This window comes from Pristis pectinata, chromosome 2, assembly GCF_009764475.1.
Source record: "Pristis pectinata isolate sPriPec2 chromosome 2, sPriPec2.1.pri, whole genome shotgun sequence".
Classification (NCBI taxonomy): domain Eukaryota; kingdom Metazoa; phylum Chordata; class Chondrichthyes; order Rhinopristiformes; family Pristidae; genus Pristis; species Pristis pectinata.
The window spans coordinates 98,437,057-98,454,423 of record NC_067406.1 but is presented as its reverse complement, the minus strand read 5'-3'; the positions used below and the strand labels follow the sequence as shown (position 1 = coordinate 98,454,423).

At 39.3% G+C, this 17,367-nt stretch overlaps 2 protein-coding genes across 3 annotated transcripts in view; one reads left to right on the top strand and one right to left on the bottom strand.

Moving 5' to 3' along the window:
* The window catches only part of zbtb49 (zinc finger and BTB domain containing 49), a 29,435-nt gene extending 29,104 nt beyond the window's left edge, over positions 1 to 331 (bottom strand). Inside the window, 1 exon segment of the mRNA XM_052010301.1 lies at positions 198 to 331. The gene's annotated coding sequence lies outside the window, so the exon portion shown is untranslated.
* Positions 332 to 661: 330 nt separating this feature from the next.
* Positions 662 to 17,367, top strand: part of lyar (Ly1 antibody reactive homolog (mouse)) — a 35,016-nt gene continuing 18,310 nt past the window's right edge. The window contains exons 1-6 of one of the 2 annotated variants that reach the window (XM_052010302.1): positions 662 to 812; positions 3,168 to 3,336; positions 5,087 to 5,201; positions 8,579 to 8,686; positions 10,062 to 10,145; positions 12,371 to 12,761. In XM_052010302.1, the coding sequence (XP_051866262.1) occupies positions 3,215 to 3,336; positions 5,087 to 5,201; positions 8,579 to 8,686; positions 10,062 to 10,145; positions 12,371 to 12,761 (820 nt within the window). In that variant the 5' untranslated portion in view covers positions 662 to 812; positions 3,168 to 3,214. Of the gene's footprint in view, positions 819 to 3,167; positions 3,337 to 5,086; positions 5,202 to 8,578; positions 8,687 to 10,061; positions 10,146 to 12,370; positions 12,762 to 17,367 lie in introns of both variants that reach the window. The other variant, XM_052010303.1, reaches the window with a different exon arrangement.

Below are 17,367 nucleotides of genomic sequence, written 5' to 3'. Positions count from 1 at the left end.
TTGATTTTGGACCAAAGGCTACATCTTTTTGACTAATTAAATACACACGGATACTTTAAGATTAGGCTCACGCACAAACTAGAGATGACAACATTTTAACCAAGTAACAAGACAGACACCATCATGGCATCAAGAATTTAAATACATTAAACTTCGCATTCTTCTTTACAAGTTTTCATTCTACAGCAGTTTCTCACCCTCAAATAGGTTCCATCTTCTCCCCTCTTGTATCACTGCCAAGCCCTGCTGGAGGTTCCCCTGATTCGGTTTCCAGGACAACAATTACTAAAGAGGCCCAATTCGGACGCTGGGCGGTCGCAATTACGACCACCAAGGAGATGGATAGTGAAACTTGAACGCGATCACGAAGAAGGTGGCAGTAATCGAAGCAACTGGTCCACTGGCGCCTGAAAGCACCTTTTCCTGACAATGGCTCACATCAGAAGTTGCAGCCTGTTGAGAAACGCAGGGCGGTGACGTTGATGGGCGACAAACAATTGGAACGATCCCCGGGCGGCTCACGTTCTATTCCCGCACCACGTTCGCGGGCAGGTTCTTAACCCAACAGGCCGCGAATTTCACTCCCCTCCACCTCCACTTTCTCTCTCCGGGTCGCTCTTCAACATCCCTCTCCCCTTCCTCCGCTTTCCCTTGCAGCGAATTCCAGACAACCCGGAACCTCAGCCCGGGAGGGTAAAGGCGAGGGAAGGAGTATAACGTTGTACCGTTTTCCGGTGCCGCACGTGGAAAGTGCTCGGGTTCGGTGGTGCAGCGGCTGGTTGGACGGATAGTGGTGGTCGGCGTTTGTAACCGTAAGTGTGAGTGTTGTAAATGTGCACTGACGTTCAGGACCGCTGCATGGAACCGTAATTACTAGTAATGAAAACATCCCCTATTCCCGACAACTTTTACTTGAGTTGTCTGTTTCTTTTACTTTTGGTCTTCACCAGCGTGACCTGGTCTTTTTGATCCACTTTCGGATGTATATTGAATTGTTTTCCTGCCTGGCCCGAATTTGTTTTAAACAATACTCCCATCGTTTGTGTTATCAACTTTAAGTTTGTACTTCGTTTACCTTGTATTTTTGGTTTATGTATAAACCTGGAATACGGTCAGAAAATGGATAGTTTCAAAATTCCAATGCCACGGCTCAGAGTGAGAGAATGCTATTTCATAAGGACGGGAACATTAGCTCGTATTAGAGTGGGTTAAGGTTCAGAAATTCATTAACTCGTGGATGATTTCATAATGGGCTAAGCATTAACTCTGGCGTGAAAGTGATTGGTTGGTGGTGGTGTTGTTGCTCAGTCTCTTCTGAAAAATACGAATTAATTTAACTATACTGCATCCCAATGCACTTTATAGCCAAGAAGTACTTTTGTATTATAATGTAATGCAAAACCTTTGGCAGTTTCCAGATTCACAGTGTGATTAGCTAGGAAATAATTAAGAGGGATGTTTGACAAGTCCCTATCTTTGACAAGATAGGGACTTGTAGCGCTACCACCACTGCACCCCATCTCTTGCCTAAATAATGCTCCTCAGCAACATCCAAAAATAAAGTTTCATTTTCCATGTATATGGTCTTAACACTCAGGTGCACATTACTGCCATCTGACTAAACCCTCCGGATGTCTTTTAAATTGTCAGACTGCTTATCCAACGTCCAGAATCAATGAGTAGCAATTTCATACAACTAAACTCCATTTCTAGACAAATCACAAATGTCATTTGCTTTACAAATTCTTCCACTAATCCCTTAAAGCCATACAGCATAGAAGCAGGCCCTTCAGCCCACCGAATCTGTGCTGACCTTCAATCACCCTGATCCCATTTTATTTTTCCCCAACCCCAGATTCTACCGCTCACCTAAACTCTAGTAGATATTTACAGTGACCTACCAGCCTGCACATTTTTGGGAGGAAACTGGAGAACAGGAGGAAACCTATGCATCATATTTCTGTTCTCTCTTGCCATCCACAAAATATATTACAGGAAGAAAATAAAATAAGCCTCTTGGTTAATTCTTTTCATGTTTGGCCTATATGATTGACTTGTGTTGACAGAAAAGGAATGCTTTTTCAGATAGTAATATGCTAATGCATTGTAGATTTATATGCTGTAATGCTCTTGTTCTTATAAGTATGCAGCATACAATTTACAGAGCATGGGTATGAATGGTCTGCTATATTTCTCTTGTATTTTCTTCAAATGTGCCTTCTTCCTTGACAAAAGGATTACTTTGTGGAATATGAGGGAAAGCTGGATGCAAATGTCATTTATTGATTGATGATATAGGGATCAACTGTGAACTAGGTTTTCCAAAGGAGGATCAGCTAATAGTATTGGTTTATTATTGTCACTGGTACTGAGGTACAGTGAAAAACTTGTCTTGCATACCGATCATACAGATCAATTCATTACACAGTGCAGTTACATTGGGTTAATACAGAGTGCATTGTGGTAGTACAGGTAAAAACAATAACAGTACAAAGTGTCACAGCTATAGAGAAGTGCAGTGCAATAAGGTGCAAGGTCACAACAAAGTAGATCGTGAGGTCAGAGTCCATCTCATCATATAAGGGAACTGTTCATCAAGTTTAGAATTTTGAAAGCAACCCTAAATCAGTGCAGAACTTTCTTTTTCAATCTTTTTATTGAATTTCAAATTAATATACATAACATTAATAATTATACATATGATGCAAAGAGATCGGGATAACAATAGATCAGTGCAGAACTTGACCATTCCTCTTTACCTGATATTGCAATGTCCATGCAATCCACTCAGAGTGTAGAACCTTTTTTTTTACAAAAAGTATCATGACTTGGCTTCAGCAGAGGTGAAAAACAAACTCTGATGCTTTTGAAATCTGGGGCAATGATAACTAAGATTTTTGAGTTATGCAGCAATCCCTGCACTGCACTCTGTAACTGCTACACTATGTTCTGAATTCTGTTTTTCTTTTTACACCTAGATGTAATTATGAATGACATGATCTGTCTAGATGGCACACAAAAGACTTTCATGGTATCTCAATACATGTGACAAAGATAATATACTAACCAATCAATAACAGAGCCAACTGTACAAGTAAGAAAATCTGGAAATTTAGGTGTCAGAATTGGTTTTTTTCTTCAAATGTATACATTTGTCCCTGTCACAGGAATTGCTTTATTGTGTGTGAGAAGAAGATATCTATAATAAAATAAAATGGTCTTCTTTACCTGTAATGGATGTGGAGAGTCTGTTAAGAAAGCTCAAGTGGAAAAACATTTTAATATCTGTCGGAGCTGCTCGTGTTTGTCATGCATTGACTGTGGCAAGGACTTCCGGTAAGCAACTGGTATGCGTGTCTACAGCTTGTATGCACATTATATTATACTTGAATTTAAAGATTTTCATATTATTTCCTTTACTTCTCAAAATTCCCTTCACCACACATCAATCATTAACTGCAGAGAGTGATCAAACAGCAGCCAGGTTTCAGCATAAGATACTGTTTGTTAAGGGATATTTAGGGGGTTGTAGGAAGCACTCTGTGTATTCTTCTCTCTTGGAGGAAGCACTCAAGTTTTCATTTAGCTGCTTTCCGTTACAGTACAACTGAGATTATGAACTCTTATTGCAACTATAGTTCAGTGAGGTGGTAAGTTCAGCCAACTATGTCCATGCCAACCATTTTGCCCATCTACACTCATCCCATTTTTCTGTATTAGGCCCATATCATATGCCTTGCCAATTTAAGTGCATGTCTAAATGTCTCTTAAATGTAGTGATTGTATTTGCCTCCACCACCTGCTCTGGCAGTGTGTTCCAGATATCAACCATTCAAGGTGTGAAAATCTTTCCCTTCAGATGCCCTTTAAAATTCCTCCCTTTCACTTTAAACCTTTATCCTCTTGTTTTTGACATCCTTACTATCTACCCTATCTATGCTTCTCAATTTTATACACTTCTGTCAGGGCACCCCTCAGGTTCCCTCACTGCAGGGAAAACAAGCTCAGCCTGTCCAATCTCTTCCCATATCTAAAGTCCTCCAATCCAAGCAACATTCTGATGAATATCTATACTCTCTTCAGTACAACTACATCCTTCCTGTAGTGTGGTGGTCAGAACTGCACACAGTACTCCAAGTGCAGTCTAACAGTGTTTTGTAAAGTTGCAACATGACATCCCAACTTTTATATTCTATGCCCCGACCTATGAAGGCAAGCATGCCGTATGCCTCCTTCACCACTCTATCTACCTGTGTTGTCAATTTGAACGCCAACGTCCCCCTGTTCATCGACATTTATTGTATATATCTGATCTCTATTTGACTTCCCAAAGTGCATCACCTTGCAGTGGTCAGGATTAAATTCCACCTGTCAACGCTCTGCCCAATTTTCCATCTGAACTATATCCTGCTTTAGCCTTAGACAACCTTCCTCACTATCGACAACACCACCAACTTCCATGTCATCTGCAAACTTACTAATCCTACCTCCGACATTCATATCCAAGTTGTTTATATGTTATCACAGACAACAAGGGTTCCAGCACCAATCCCTGCATACACCACTGGTCACGGGCTTCCAATCAAAAAAACAGGTCTCATTCAGATTTTCACTACCCTCATAATTGAAACTTTTATGTTGTTTGAAATTTCTGGCTTGCTACCTTTTAGGGGGAAAAAAGTGACAAGATTTAGCAAAAATTATTTCTCGGAATAAAAGGAATAGTGATACAAAATACCTGAATGGAAAGGGTGAAAAGCTAATGTTGGAACTTTTGCTTGATGCTCACTACTTCCATGGGAAAAATTCATCTGATTTTAAGTGATCTTTATCTATAATGGCCACCTATTGCATCCCCTGTATTTCTGACTTGCTATTTTTATCAGATAGTCCTTCCAGCACTCCTACCGAATTCTGAAGCAATTAAATTGATGGCACTATGCACGGGACTGCAAGTTTGAATGTTTGTGTGGGCTTCACCAAATGAAGTGCACAGTATACATTCATTAATGAGTTTTCTGGTTGCATTGCTGGATGAAGTATCATTTAACATTTCTTGCTAATAGTGGTCTGTTAATATTTAAAGGGGAAATGATTATAAATCCCATACAAAATGCATTACAGAAGATCAGAAGTATGGTGGGAAAGGGTTTGAAGCCAAAGCCAAAAAGGGAGATGTGAAACAACAACAGTGGATACAGGTAGATAAATCTTACTTTGTTACTTTTGTTCTTCAAGAGACACGGTATTTCATTCTTCAAGACTTTAAACAGCTGGGTTAATGAGCTGTTATATGCTGCTCAAACTTCTTAATTCAATCTTATCCGCTTTTTATGTTACTAATTGTATTTGCATGAAAAATGTCCATAGGTTGTGGATACTGTTTATAACACAATCAAGTAAGACTGCAGCTCAAGATCAACAGGATCTTAGAGGAATTATTTGGGAATTTTTGAAGAGGAGATTATGAATAAAATCTCTTGATTATCATATGCTGCTTTTTGATAAAATGCAAGTTTAACTTCAAAGTTAAAACAAGAATCACTTAGCAGACGCAACTGATTAGTTGTCTTCCTAGAAAGACCTATCATTATTTTTTTATGATGTGTGCTTTTTATATATTCTTGAATCAATTGGGCATATATTTTATGCAGATTTGCTTTGTTTAATTCTGGTACAGTCATATTTGAACCAAGAGCCCTTTTGCCCCATTGGGTGTAGCAAAATATTCCATGGCATGCTTGAAGTAGTATAGTGAAGGCCTTCTCATCACCTCACTATGATCAATGCTGACCATCCTGTGGGCTGATTGACTCTTCTGTTTCCCACATTACAATTAGTAGCTTAAGTATTTATGGATAGGGAAATGCAGCTTCTCTGTAATTGTTTAATGTTCCATTCCTCCAACACCACTGCACTATCTCCCCTGCTCACCCACATTGGTAGGTTAAATAGAGCTTCAGTTTTAAAAATCCTGCAATTGTTAGTTCTTTCCCTAACCTTTATCTCTATTAGCCCCATAATTCTTTGAGTTATCAGTGCTCTCACAATTCTTCCCAGATCTCCCAGCTCTCTATCTTCTTCACTTAAGGCAGAAACTACCCCTGTTTAAGCTTTTAGGCATCTGCTCTCCATTTTTTGTTTGATAATACTCCTGTGGAGTGCCTTGGGACATTAAAGTTGCCATATAAATACTTCATTGAAAGTTTGACATTCATTGCACTTGTTTCAGTACATTGTTAACTGATTTTTTTAAATTACCTATTGCCCTCAAGAACTAATGTTCATTTACACGTGTAAAATAAGTTTTACATTGAAGATACCTAAAATAATGCAAATGTAAGAAAAGAACCAAAAAATGTACAATTGATGTGGCTCAGTGAGGAGGCTGAAAAATTGTGAACAACAAAGTGAAGAGAAGGAGAATATGAAACTATAAATGAGCTGAAGATGTAACAGAAATTAAATTAAAACAAAATGCACGTAAATCATGATGGGTTCATCCAAGAACATACCACCATCCTGTACCTGATCTCTATATATCTCAAATCTTTACATTTGTTTCCTATTGATCAATTTCTATGTAGATCACTAGTACACTAACTTCCACTCAGAGGATGAAAATCTGCTTGTGATGTTAACACTCTTCCACTATCTGATTTGAATGCTTCAAGCATTTTGTCTGCTTCACTCCCACTTTGCACCGTATCATACTGCTTAATTCAGTCCACAGTTTTTTGTCCAACTGTACCCTCAAGAACTTCTTTCAGGTAAGCTATGTGACTCCAAAACATACTGCACATGTTAGAAATCTGAAATAAAAATAGAAAATGCTGGAGATACTCAGCAGGTCAGGCAGCATCATAAGAGAACAAAATAAAGTTAATTTTTGATTGTCAATGACCTTTTATCAGCTTGTTTGTTTGCTGCTGGTTTAAAAGAGGGTCAGAGGTATATTTAATATGTGAGGTGTGTAAAGGTTAATAAAAGCAGAACTTTTATGATATAAAAGTGCCATACTGATACTGGTGTGGTGGATAGAAACATCCTGTGAGCCAAATATTCCGGACCACTAATCTATAATCACATTAAACTGTCACCTCATTTAGCACTATGCAACTAAATAAAGATTTTTGGTCTTAGGGGGATACAATGATCTTGCATTTATGAGTGATACTTATTTTTGAGCTTGGGGTTGATATCTTGTTCTTACCATGATTCATTAGAGTGCAACAACGTAACTTTACTTGTGATGTCAGGTATATGATTAGTATCCCATACATGAGTGCCAGGTGACACAAGTTACTATTTTACTGATAGCTTAAGCTCCTCTCCCATCATCTCTACTTTCACCACCAATAAACACAAGCAAGTTTGTGACCAGGCTAGTTTTCTAAAATTTGTGGCCTTCCTGTTTTCCCTGTTTCTCTTGGCCTTGTCTCTGAACTTGTCTTTCTCTTGTTTCTTTCCTGTCTCCTCTTGTGCTCCCTCTAAGCTCATCACGAGACCACTTGACTCTTAACAATAAACTAACACCACATATTACTGTTTCCTGTGCTAGCCAAAAATGTAAATGCTTTTCTTTCCTCTGCTGGTCTCCTTCACCTTCAAATCTGTTGTCATCATCCTACTCAACAATAAATCTTTCCATTTTTGCAAAGTGCCATCCCAATTCCAATCTGCCTTTCCTCTCCAAATGTGCTGCAACCTCCCAAGTTTATACCCATCATTCCCAGAACTCCTTGTTTAAATCCTACCAATCAGGTTCCCATTTACCATGATATAGGACCAACTTTTATCAAAGTTACTAATGACATCTTGTGTGGTTGTGACAAAGATAATCTACTTCTCCTTGCCTTTCTATCCTTCTTGAGCTGTCTGAAGCCTTTGCATAGTTGACTACTTCATCCTTCCTTCTCTATTGGCTCTCTGCCATCACCCAGTTGGATGAGGCTGCACTAAACTGGTTACATTCTTACCATTCCAATCATAGCCAGAGAATCATCAGCAATGGGTTCTCTTGCTGCTTTTGTCTCTGATGTGTCTTGTCAATCCTTCCTTGCCTTCCACTTCTGTTTCCCATGCTGCCCCCTCCTGGTCACATCATCCACACTTCCAAGATGATACCAGCAACATTATCTGCAAACATGTTAACTAATGACAACCAGCTGTACCTCACCCCCATCTCCCTGACCTTTCTACTAGCTCTAAACTCTAATCTTCTCAGACTGCTTGCCTAATATGCGCAGAAATCTCCACTAACCAAATATTGGGAAGATTCTTGTCACTGGCTCCTGTCACAAACTCTGTTCCCTAACCAGTGACTCCATCTCCCTCCACTGAATTTTTGTGATCTTGATTTTTTTTGTGATATTTGACCCTCAAATGAGTTTCAGAATGGTTAAACTAGATGGTCAGTTCTTTGCTTATAATTATTGTCCATTTTCTGCACTTTTCATGTTTACTTGCAGCTGATTTAAAAGTGGGTCAAAGGCATACCTATGGTGTAATCTGTGTAAAGGTTAAAAGCAGTATCCATCATAGTGACATATGAATTCCTTTCCTTCCCCACGTGCAGAAAATTCATGAAGCAATGAAAGACTCAAAAGTTAGTCCAAGGGTGCGTGAAATTTTAGAGCTAATAAGTTCTTCTGAGAACATACCACAAAAGAAGGCCAAATTTCAGGTTTGTTTTCTTTTTTTAAATTTAACTCCTTATTAGTAATGTGATTGTTGTTGGTATTAGCTGAATAATTGCTACATATTAAGCATGCACTATTATGAATTCTGGGTTCTTAATAAGTGACTAGTAATTTAAAATGATACATTTGAAATTGTTCAGAATGCTTATATTTGAAAAATGGAAGCTACTTTCTTGACCTTAAAAGAAACATTAATTGTTCATAGAGAAATTTTGTTGTACCATGTAATATATAGTCTGTTATTCTGCTTTAAGTGCTCGAGAGACTTTGCAGATTGGAATGTGCTCATCCATTTCAGACTGCAGATCAGAAACACCCAACATTTTAAAACTGTTTTGCATCTTTAACATAATGACACCTTTATAGACTAGATGCCCTGTTTTGTTTTATATCCAGTGTATGAAAATGTTGGAAATCTGAAATTAAGATCACAAGACAAAGGAGCAGAAGTAGGCCATTCAGCCCATCGAGTCTGCTCTGCCTCTTCACCGTGAGCTAAACTATTCTCCCATCTAGCCCCAATTCCCAGCCTTTTCCCCATATCCCTTGATACCCTGACTAATTAGATACCTATCAATCTCCGCCTTAAACACCCCCAATGATCGGGCCTCCACAACTGTACATGGCAACAAATTCAATAAATCCACGACCCTCTGGCTAAAGAAATCTCTCCGCATCTGTTCTAAATGGGTACTCTCTAATTCTAAGACTGTACCCTCTTGACTGGACTCACCAACCATGGGAAACAACTTAGCCACATCTACTCTGTCCAGTCCTTTCAACATTTGAAATGTTTCCATGAGGTCCCCTTTCATTCTTCTGTACTCCAGTGAGTACAGTCAAAGAGCCAACAAATGCTCCTTGTACTGTATGTAAGCCCTTTCATTCCGGGAATCATCTTCATAAATCTCTGAACCCTCTCCAACATCAGTACATCCTCTCTGAGATAAGGGCCCAAAACTGCACACAGTATTCTAAATGAGGCCTCACCAGTGCCCCATAGAGCCTCATCAACACATCCTTACCTTTATATGCTATTCCTCTTGAAATGAATGCCAACATAGCATTTGCTAAAATGTTCAATATGATCACTAGGGCTGTCAGCACATGTAAAAAAAGAGATCATTTTTCAAGTGCCTGCCTTCAAAATGTAATTAAAAAGTATCATAAGGTTTCACTTTATAGTTTTACCAGCAGTTTTTTTTTTAAACACCTTCCAGAGTTAAATTTATCAGCTCATCCTTTGTCAGTTGTGCCTAGGAAGCTAGCCATAACTAACATGAATAGAGGATTTCAGAAATATTCTAGGCACATAAGAATGATATTGCCAACACTTAAAACTTCTGTGTTTTGTTCCAGAACTGGATGAAAAATAGTTTGAGGATCAAAAATGAGGCTCTGCAGGAACAGGTGTGGGAGATCTTTGCTGCTGCTGTCAGCAAAGTAAGTCCTGACATGTATAAAAGTAATTTAACCAAAAATGGTTGCAACATAACATGTACCATCTCTTTCCACAGTTGAAAGCAAATAGAAATAGTATGCATTATATGCAAAGAAATCTCATCATTTGACAAGTTCTAAGACCAATAATCACAATATGTGGACTGATAGGGATGGAAGAGGAGTTCCAATGAACTGTTGTAGCTTTTAAGTCTAGATCATCACACTGAATAAAACATTAATCTGTATGATAAAATAAACTAAGGAGTTCACATTTCCTTTGTTGAACTGTAAGCAGCTTTCAGTCCAGGAAAATCATTTAGCTCTCGTGTCCTGGTTTAACAAGTTCATTTTCAGAAATTATCTTCTGAACAGCTTTAAGAGGGATCATAAAATTAGAAATCTGGCATTGGATGAACAGGGCTACGAGTGGAGTATTGGGAATTAGGAAGTCACAGGAGGGATAGGAGAATGACCTGAAAAAGTTGACATGTTTTGGGGTATGCAGTCAGTGGAGATTGGAGGGACTTTGGGAATGCAACTAAGCTACCTGCTTTTCACCAAGTTAGTACTGCTGCATCACAGCTCTAAGGACCCAGACTTGATCCCAACCTCAAGTGCTGCCAGATTTCCACCGGGTGCTCTGGTGTTTTCCAAAGGAGTTCTGATAGATTAATTGGCTTCTGTAAATTAAGAGACAAAAGGATCAAAAGGGTAGATGATACGCATGTGAGAAAGAATAAGTTGCAGAACTACAGAGAAATAAAGAGGGAGAGTATGGGGCAGATGGGATTACTTTGTTGGGAATGGCTTCCATCTTTGTTGTAACATGTAAGTTAGCAATTTTTGGTGAGTCTAAGAGGGCTGAGGAGGCAAACAATCTCAAGGTGGCTCAAAGCACGAGCTAAAATGATCGCCCTTCTAGAGATGGGCAGTATGGTGAAAAGTGCTTTTGGGATAAACCACGTGTGGGAGTGGAAGTTAAACTGACCACTAGTAGATTACATCTTGATGTTCATTTGTTAGAGAAGCCAGGAAGCTTGGCATTGGTGTTATGACGTGAATGAAAGAGTTTGCTTCAGTTTTGCTGCTTTGAATTAGGAGGAGTTTGTTGCTCATCCAGCTCTTGATTAGCAAACAAGAAATTAGAGTGAGTCAACAACCTGGGAATGTCATTGGAACCATTGGAAAGGAAAACTAAAGGAGTCCGAGAACATTACCCTGGACAAAAATGCATTGTTTTAAAGTAGTTCAAGGCCATATGGGTGAAACCACAAAAGAATTTTACATAAACAGGCAAGTGGAAACTTGAACTTGTTCCCTCAAGAGGTTGTGGGTGGTGAATAATTTACAATTTTCACAATTGCAATATATAAATACCTAGAGAAGTAAAGGACTGCAGATGCTGGAATCTAGACGAAAAACACTCTGATGTTGGAGGAGCTCAGGCCAGGCAGCATCCATGGTGAAAAGCAGGCTGTCAACGTTTTGGATCGGGACCCTTCTTCAGGACTGAAGTTAGGAAAATGGGAAGCCCAATATATAGGAGGGAAAAGCAGAGAAGTGATAGGTGGACAAAAGAGGGGAGGTGGGGTGGTGATAGGTAGATGCAGGTAAGAGATAGTGATAGGCAGTTGCAGGGGAGTAGGGGGGAGCAGATCCACTGGGGGATGGGTCAAAGGTAAGGAGGAAAAAAAGTTAGGGAGAAAAAAGAGATAGGAAAGGGAAGAAGAGGCATGGTTGGGGGGCGGATTACTTAAAGTGGACATTGAATTCTCCCACTTTAAGTAATGCCCACAAACACCCCCCCAGGACCATCCCTCTTCTTACCTGCATCTACCTATCACCACCTTGTGCTCACCCCACCTCCCCTCTTTTGTCCACCTATCACTGCTATGCTTTTCTGCCTTTTAGGAAGAGGCTTCCCCTTTTCCTGTCTTCAGGACTGACCTGAAACGTTGACTGCCTGCTTTTCCCCACGAATGCTGCCTGGCCCACTGAGTTTCTCCAGCATCAGTGTTTTTTTTTAATCTAGATGAATGCCTCATCCTGGTGCTATATAGTACAGGAGTTTAAGGAATGATGTTAACAGCAATGTTTTAAAGAACTTATGTGATGTGGTAGGGATATAAAAATTTACACAGAAAAGTAAGATGTTTATTCAGCAATGTAATCTTGATAACTGATTGTAACAATATTACATAACACATAAATAACTTTTTTTGAAGGATAAAAACAGCCAGCAACAAAATCAGAAACACATTCGGAACGGTAAAGGTCCTTCAGAACTGGTAGAAGCAAACTCGGATCAGGTCCCTGTAGCAGAAAATAATGAGAAGATAAAAAACAAGTGGGAAAGAAAAGAAAGGAAAAATAAATCCAAAAAACAAAAGAAACACTTAGAGGATGAAAATTGTTTGGATCATAAACCAGATCACAAAACAAATCAGTTGGAAGAGAAACAGAAGAAAAAATCTAAAAAACGGCATAACAGAGGTGAAGCCCATGCGGTAGAAGAAAATGGCACTGACATACAGGGGATCCAGCAGCAGGATGGTGAAAACTTACACAGCAACATGAAGTGCAGGAAACGTAAGCATGCAAAATCATCTAGTGAAGGTAGGTAATCAATGTTTTATCATCTTTAATGAAATCTGCATACTAATGTGAAAACTGGATTATCTACTCTGTCAGCATTATCTGGTTAATGGAATTTATTTTATATAGTTGCTTTCAGAATAAGTTGTCACTTGAGATTCGTTATGCAACACCAGCAGTTCATGAAGAAAATAACCCCATGAGAAATATAAACCAACATTTATGCCATCTTTCCAAAAGGTTCCATAAAAATTTAAGGAGATTGGGGAAACCCCAAATGAAATTTGGGGCCAACATATCTACTTTGGATATCATCCTCGCTACACAGCATTACTGATCAGTACATCACAGGAACAGGCCCGCAAGCCCACAATGCGAATTTAAACTAATCTCAGCTGGCAGCACGGGGTTAATATCCCACCATCCCCTGTCTGTTCATGTGTATCGAAATGCCTCTTCAATGTTGCTATCATTCCTGCTTCCACCACCTCCCCTAGCAGTGCATTCCAGGCACCTTGCACTTTGTGTGTAAATAAAAAACTTGCCTCAAATCTCCTTTAAACTTTCCCCTTGTCTCCTTAAGTCTATACCCTCTAGTCTTTTTCACCCTGGGGAAAAAAGACTTTATCAACCCTATCTGTACCTCATAATTTTATATACCTATCAGGTTGCCCCTCTGCCTCTGACGCTCCAGAGAAAACAATCCAAGTTTGTCCAACCTCTTCTTGTAGCTAATACACTCCAGTCCAGGCAACATCCAGGTGTACCTCTTCGGCACCTCTCCAAAGCCTCCACGTCCTTCCTGTAATGAGGCAACCAGAACTGCACACCAAATGTGGCCTAACCAAAGTTTATACAGCAGCAACATAACTTCCTTAATTTTTATACTCAATGCCCGACCAATAAAGGTAATTATGTCATATGCTGCCTATACCACCCGGTTTAATTGCATTGCCACTTTCAAGGAGCTATGGACTTGCACCCCAGGATCCCTCTGCACATCAATGCTCCTCAGGGTCCTGCCAGTTACTGTATGCTTTCCTCTTACATTTGACCTCCCAAAGTGCAACACCTCACACTTAGAAACATAGAAAACCTACAGCACAATTCAGGCCCTTCAGCCCACAAAGCTGTGCCGAACACGTTCCTACGTTAGAGACCCATAGCCCTCTATTTTTCTCAGCTTCATGTACCTATCCAAAAGTCTCTTAGAAGACCCTATCATATCTGCCTCCACCACCATTGCCGGCACCCACCACTCTCGGAGTAAAAAACTTACCCCTGACATCTTCCCTATACCTACTCCCCAGCACCTCAAACCTATGTCCTCTTGTGGCAACCATTTCAGCCCTAGGAAAAAGCCTCTGACTATCTACCTGATCAAAGCCTCTCATCATCTTATATACCTCTACCAGGTCCCCCCTCATCGTCCGTCACTCCAAGGAGAAAAGGCTGAGTTCCCTCAACCGGCTTTCATAAGGCATGCTCTGCATTCCAGGCAGCATCCTTGTAAATCTCCTCTGCACCCTTTCTATGGCTTCCACATCCTTCCTGTAGTGAGGTGACCAGAACTGAGCACAGTATTCCAAGTGGGGTCTGACCAGGGTCCTATTATAGCTGCAGCATTACCTCTCAGCTCCTAAATTCAATTCCATGGTTGATGAAGGACAATTCACCATATGCCTTCTTACCCACAGAGTCAACCTGTTCAGCTGCTTTGAGCGTCCTATGGACTCGGACCCCAAGATCCCTCTGATCCTCCACGCTGCCAAGAGTCCTACCATTAATACTATATTCTGCCATCATATTTGACCTACCAAAATGAACCACTTCACACTTATCTGGGTTGAACTCCATCTGCCACTTCTCAGCCCAGCTTTGCATCCTATGTCCCGCTGTAACCTCTGACGGCCCCCCACACTATCCACAACACCTCCAACCTTTGTGTCATCCACAAACTTACTAACCCATCCCTCCACTTCCTCATCCAGGTCGTTTATAAAAATCACAAAGAGTAAGGGTCCCCAGAACAGATTTCTGAGGTACACCACTGGTCACTGACCTCCACTCAGAATACGACCCTTCAACAACCACTCTTTGCCTTCTGTGGGCCATCCAGTTCTGGATCCACAATGCAATATCCCCTTGGATCCCATGTCTCCTTACTTTCTCATTAAGCCTTGCATGGGTTACCTTATCAAATGCCTTGCTGAAATCCATATACACTACATGTACTGCTCTCCCTTCATCGATGTGTTTAGTCACATCCTCAAAAAATTCAATCAGGCTCATAAGGCAGGACCTGCCCTTGACAAAGCCATCTGACTATTCCTAATCACATTATACCTCTCCAAATGTTCATAAATCCTGCCTCTCAGGATCTTCTCCATCAGCTTACCAACCACTGAAGTAAGACTCACTGGTCTATAATTTCCTGGGCTATCCCTACTCCTTTTCTTGAATAAGGGAAGGGCATCTGCAACCCTCCAATCCTCTGGAACCTCTCCTGTCTCCATTGATGATGCAAATCTCCTCCCTCGCCTCCCACAGCAGCCTGGGGTACATCTCACCCGGTCCCAGCGACGTATCCAACTTGATGCTCTCCAAAAGCTCCAGCACCTCCTCTTTCTTAATATCCACATGATCAAGCTTTTCAGTCTGCTGCAAGTCAATCACTAAGATCCTTTTCCATAGTGAATACTGAAGTAAAGTATTCATTAAGTACCTCTGCTATTTCCTCCAGATCCATACACACTTTCCCACTGTTACACTTGATAGGTCCTATTCTTTCACATCTTATCCTCTTACTCTTAATATACTTGTAGAATGCCTTGGGGTTTTCCTTAATCCTGCCCACCAAGGCCTTCTCATGGCCCCTCTTGGCTCTCCTTTTTTTTTTACAATATTTTTATTAAATCCATGAAAAAAATACAGAATACATGCATCAAAAAAAAAGAGTAAAAATACTACTGAATACGTTGTGTTAAATCATACTTAAGATCACAATATTCTAAATTAATAATCACATATAATAGTTAATAAAGGGAAAAAAATTGAAATATTTTATTTTAAAAAATCTACTCCCACTACCAAAAACTGAAGCTGTTTGATGGAAAAAACAACAAGGAAAAACCCTTAAAAACATAACAGTGTCAGCCAATATCTGCGTTTTAGTCACCAAATCAGACATTTTGAAAATAATTCAAAAAAGGTCTCCACAAGGTTCGAAAATCTAAGTTAGATTCAAAAACTGAACAGTGAATCTTCTCTAGATTCAGGTATGACATAACATCCCGTAACCATTGAGCATGAGTAGGCGGAGTATCTTCCTTCCACTTAAGCAGTACAGCTTTCCTGGCTATAAAAGAAATAAAAGCCAGAATGTGTAAATCAGAAGCCTTCAAAGTTATATCTTTTCCTCCAACGATCCCAAATAGCGCAGTCAAAGGATTAAGTTTAAAATTTATTTTGAAAAGTACAGAAAAAGTATGAAAGACCTCTGTCCAATATTTTTTAAGACCCTGACACATCCAGAATGTGTGAATTAAAGAAGCCACTCCGTTATTACATTTGTCACAGTGAAGAGATATATCGGAATATAAACGGGATAGTTTATCTTTAGACAAGTGAGCTCTATGGACCACTTTAAATTGAAGGAGAGAATGATGAGCACATAATGACGAAGTATTAACCAACTTGAAAATTTCATTCCAAGTTTCTTCAGAAATTGGCATCTGCAAATCTTGTTCCCAAGCGTTTTTAATTTTATCTCGTGGCACCTTACTCATTCCTAGTAATCTGTCATAAATATTAGATATTGAGCCATCCAGAAAGGGTTCCAAATTAAAAATTACATCTAATAAATTTTTATCAGGACTCAAAGGAAAAGAATGTAATTGAGATCGAAGAAAATCTCTAATTTGTAAATATCTAAAAAAATGAATTTTTGGTAAATTATACTTGGTAGACAATTGTTCAAACGAAGAAAGGTTACCTCCAACAAACAGATCTTGAAAACAAGTAATACCTAATTTGTCCCACTCTTTTAAAAACTACATTCGTCATAGAGGGTTTAAAAAAATAATTTAGAGAAAATGGGACTGGACAAGGAAAAACTCAATAAACCAAAATATTTTCTAAATTGTAACCAAATCCTCAAAGCACGTTTAACTGCTAAATTATCTGTTAGTTTATTTAATGATATTGGAAGTGAAGAACCAAGCAGAGAAATAATAGAAAATTTTTTTTTTAACAGAGTTAACTTCCGAAGAAACCCATACTGGACAAGCCTCTTGATTAATGTAAAGTAACCAAAACGTAAAATTTTGTATATTGGCTGCCCAGTAGTAAAATCTAAAATTAGGTGAGGCTAGACCTTCGTTCTTTTTAACCTTCTGAAGGTGAACTTTATTTAGTCTAGGACGTTTATTATTCCATATGTAGGAAGATATAATTGACTCAAGAGAGTCAAAGAAAGACTTAGGAATAAAAACAGGTAAAGTCTGAAATAGATATATAAATTTAGGTAAAATATTCATTTTAATAGCATTAATTCAGCCAATCAATGATATAGAAAGGGGAGACCAACTTGATAAAACCCTTTTCACATAATGCAGTAAGGTTAAAA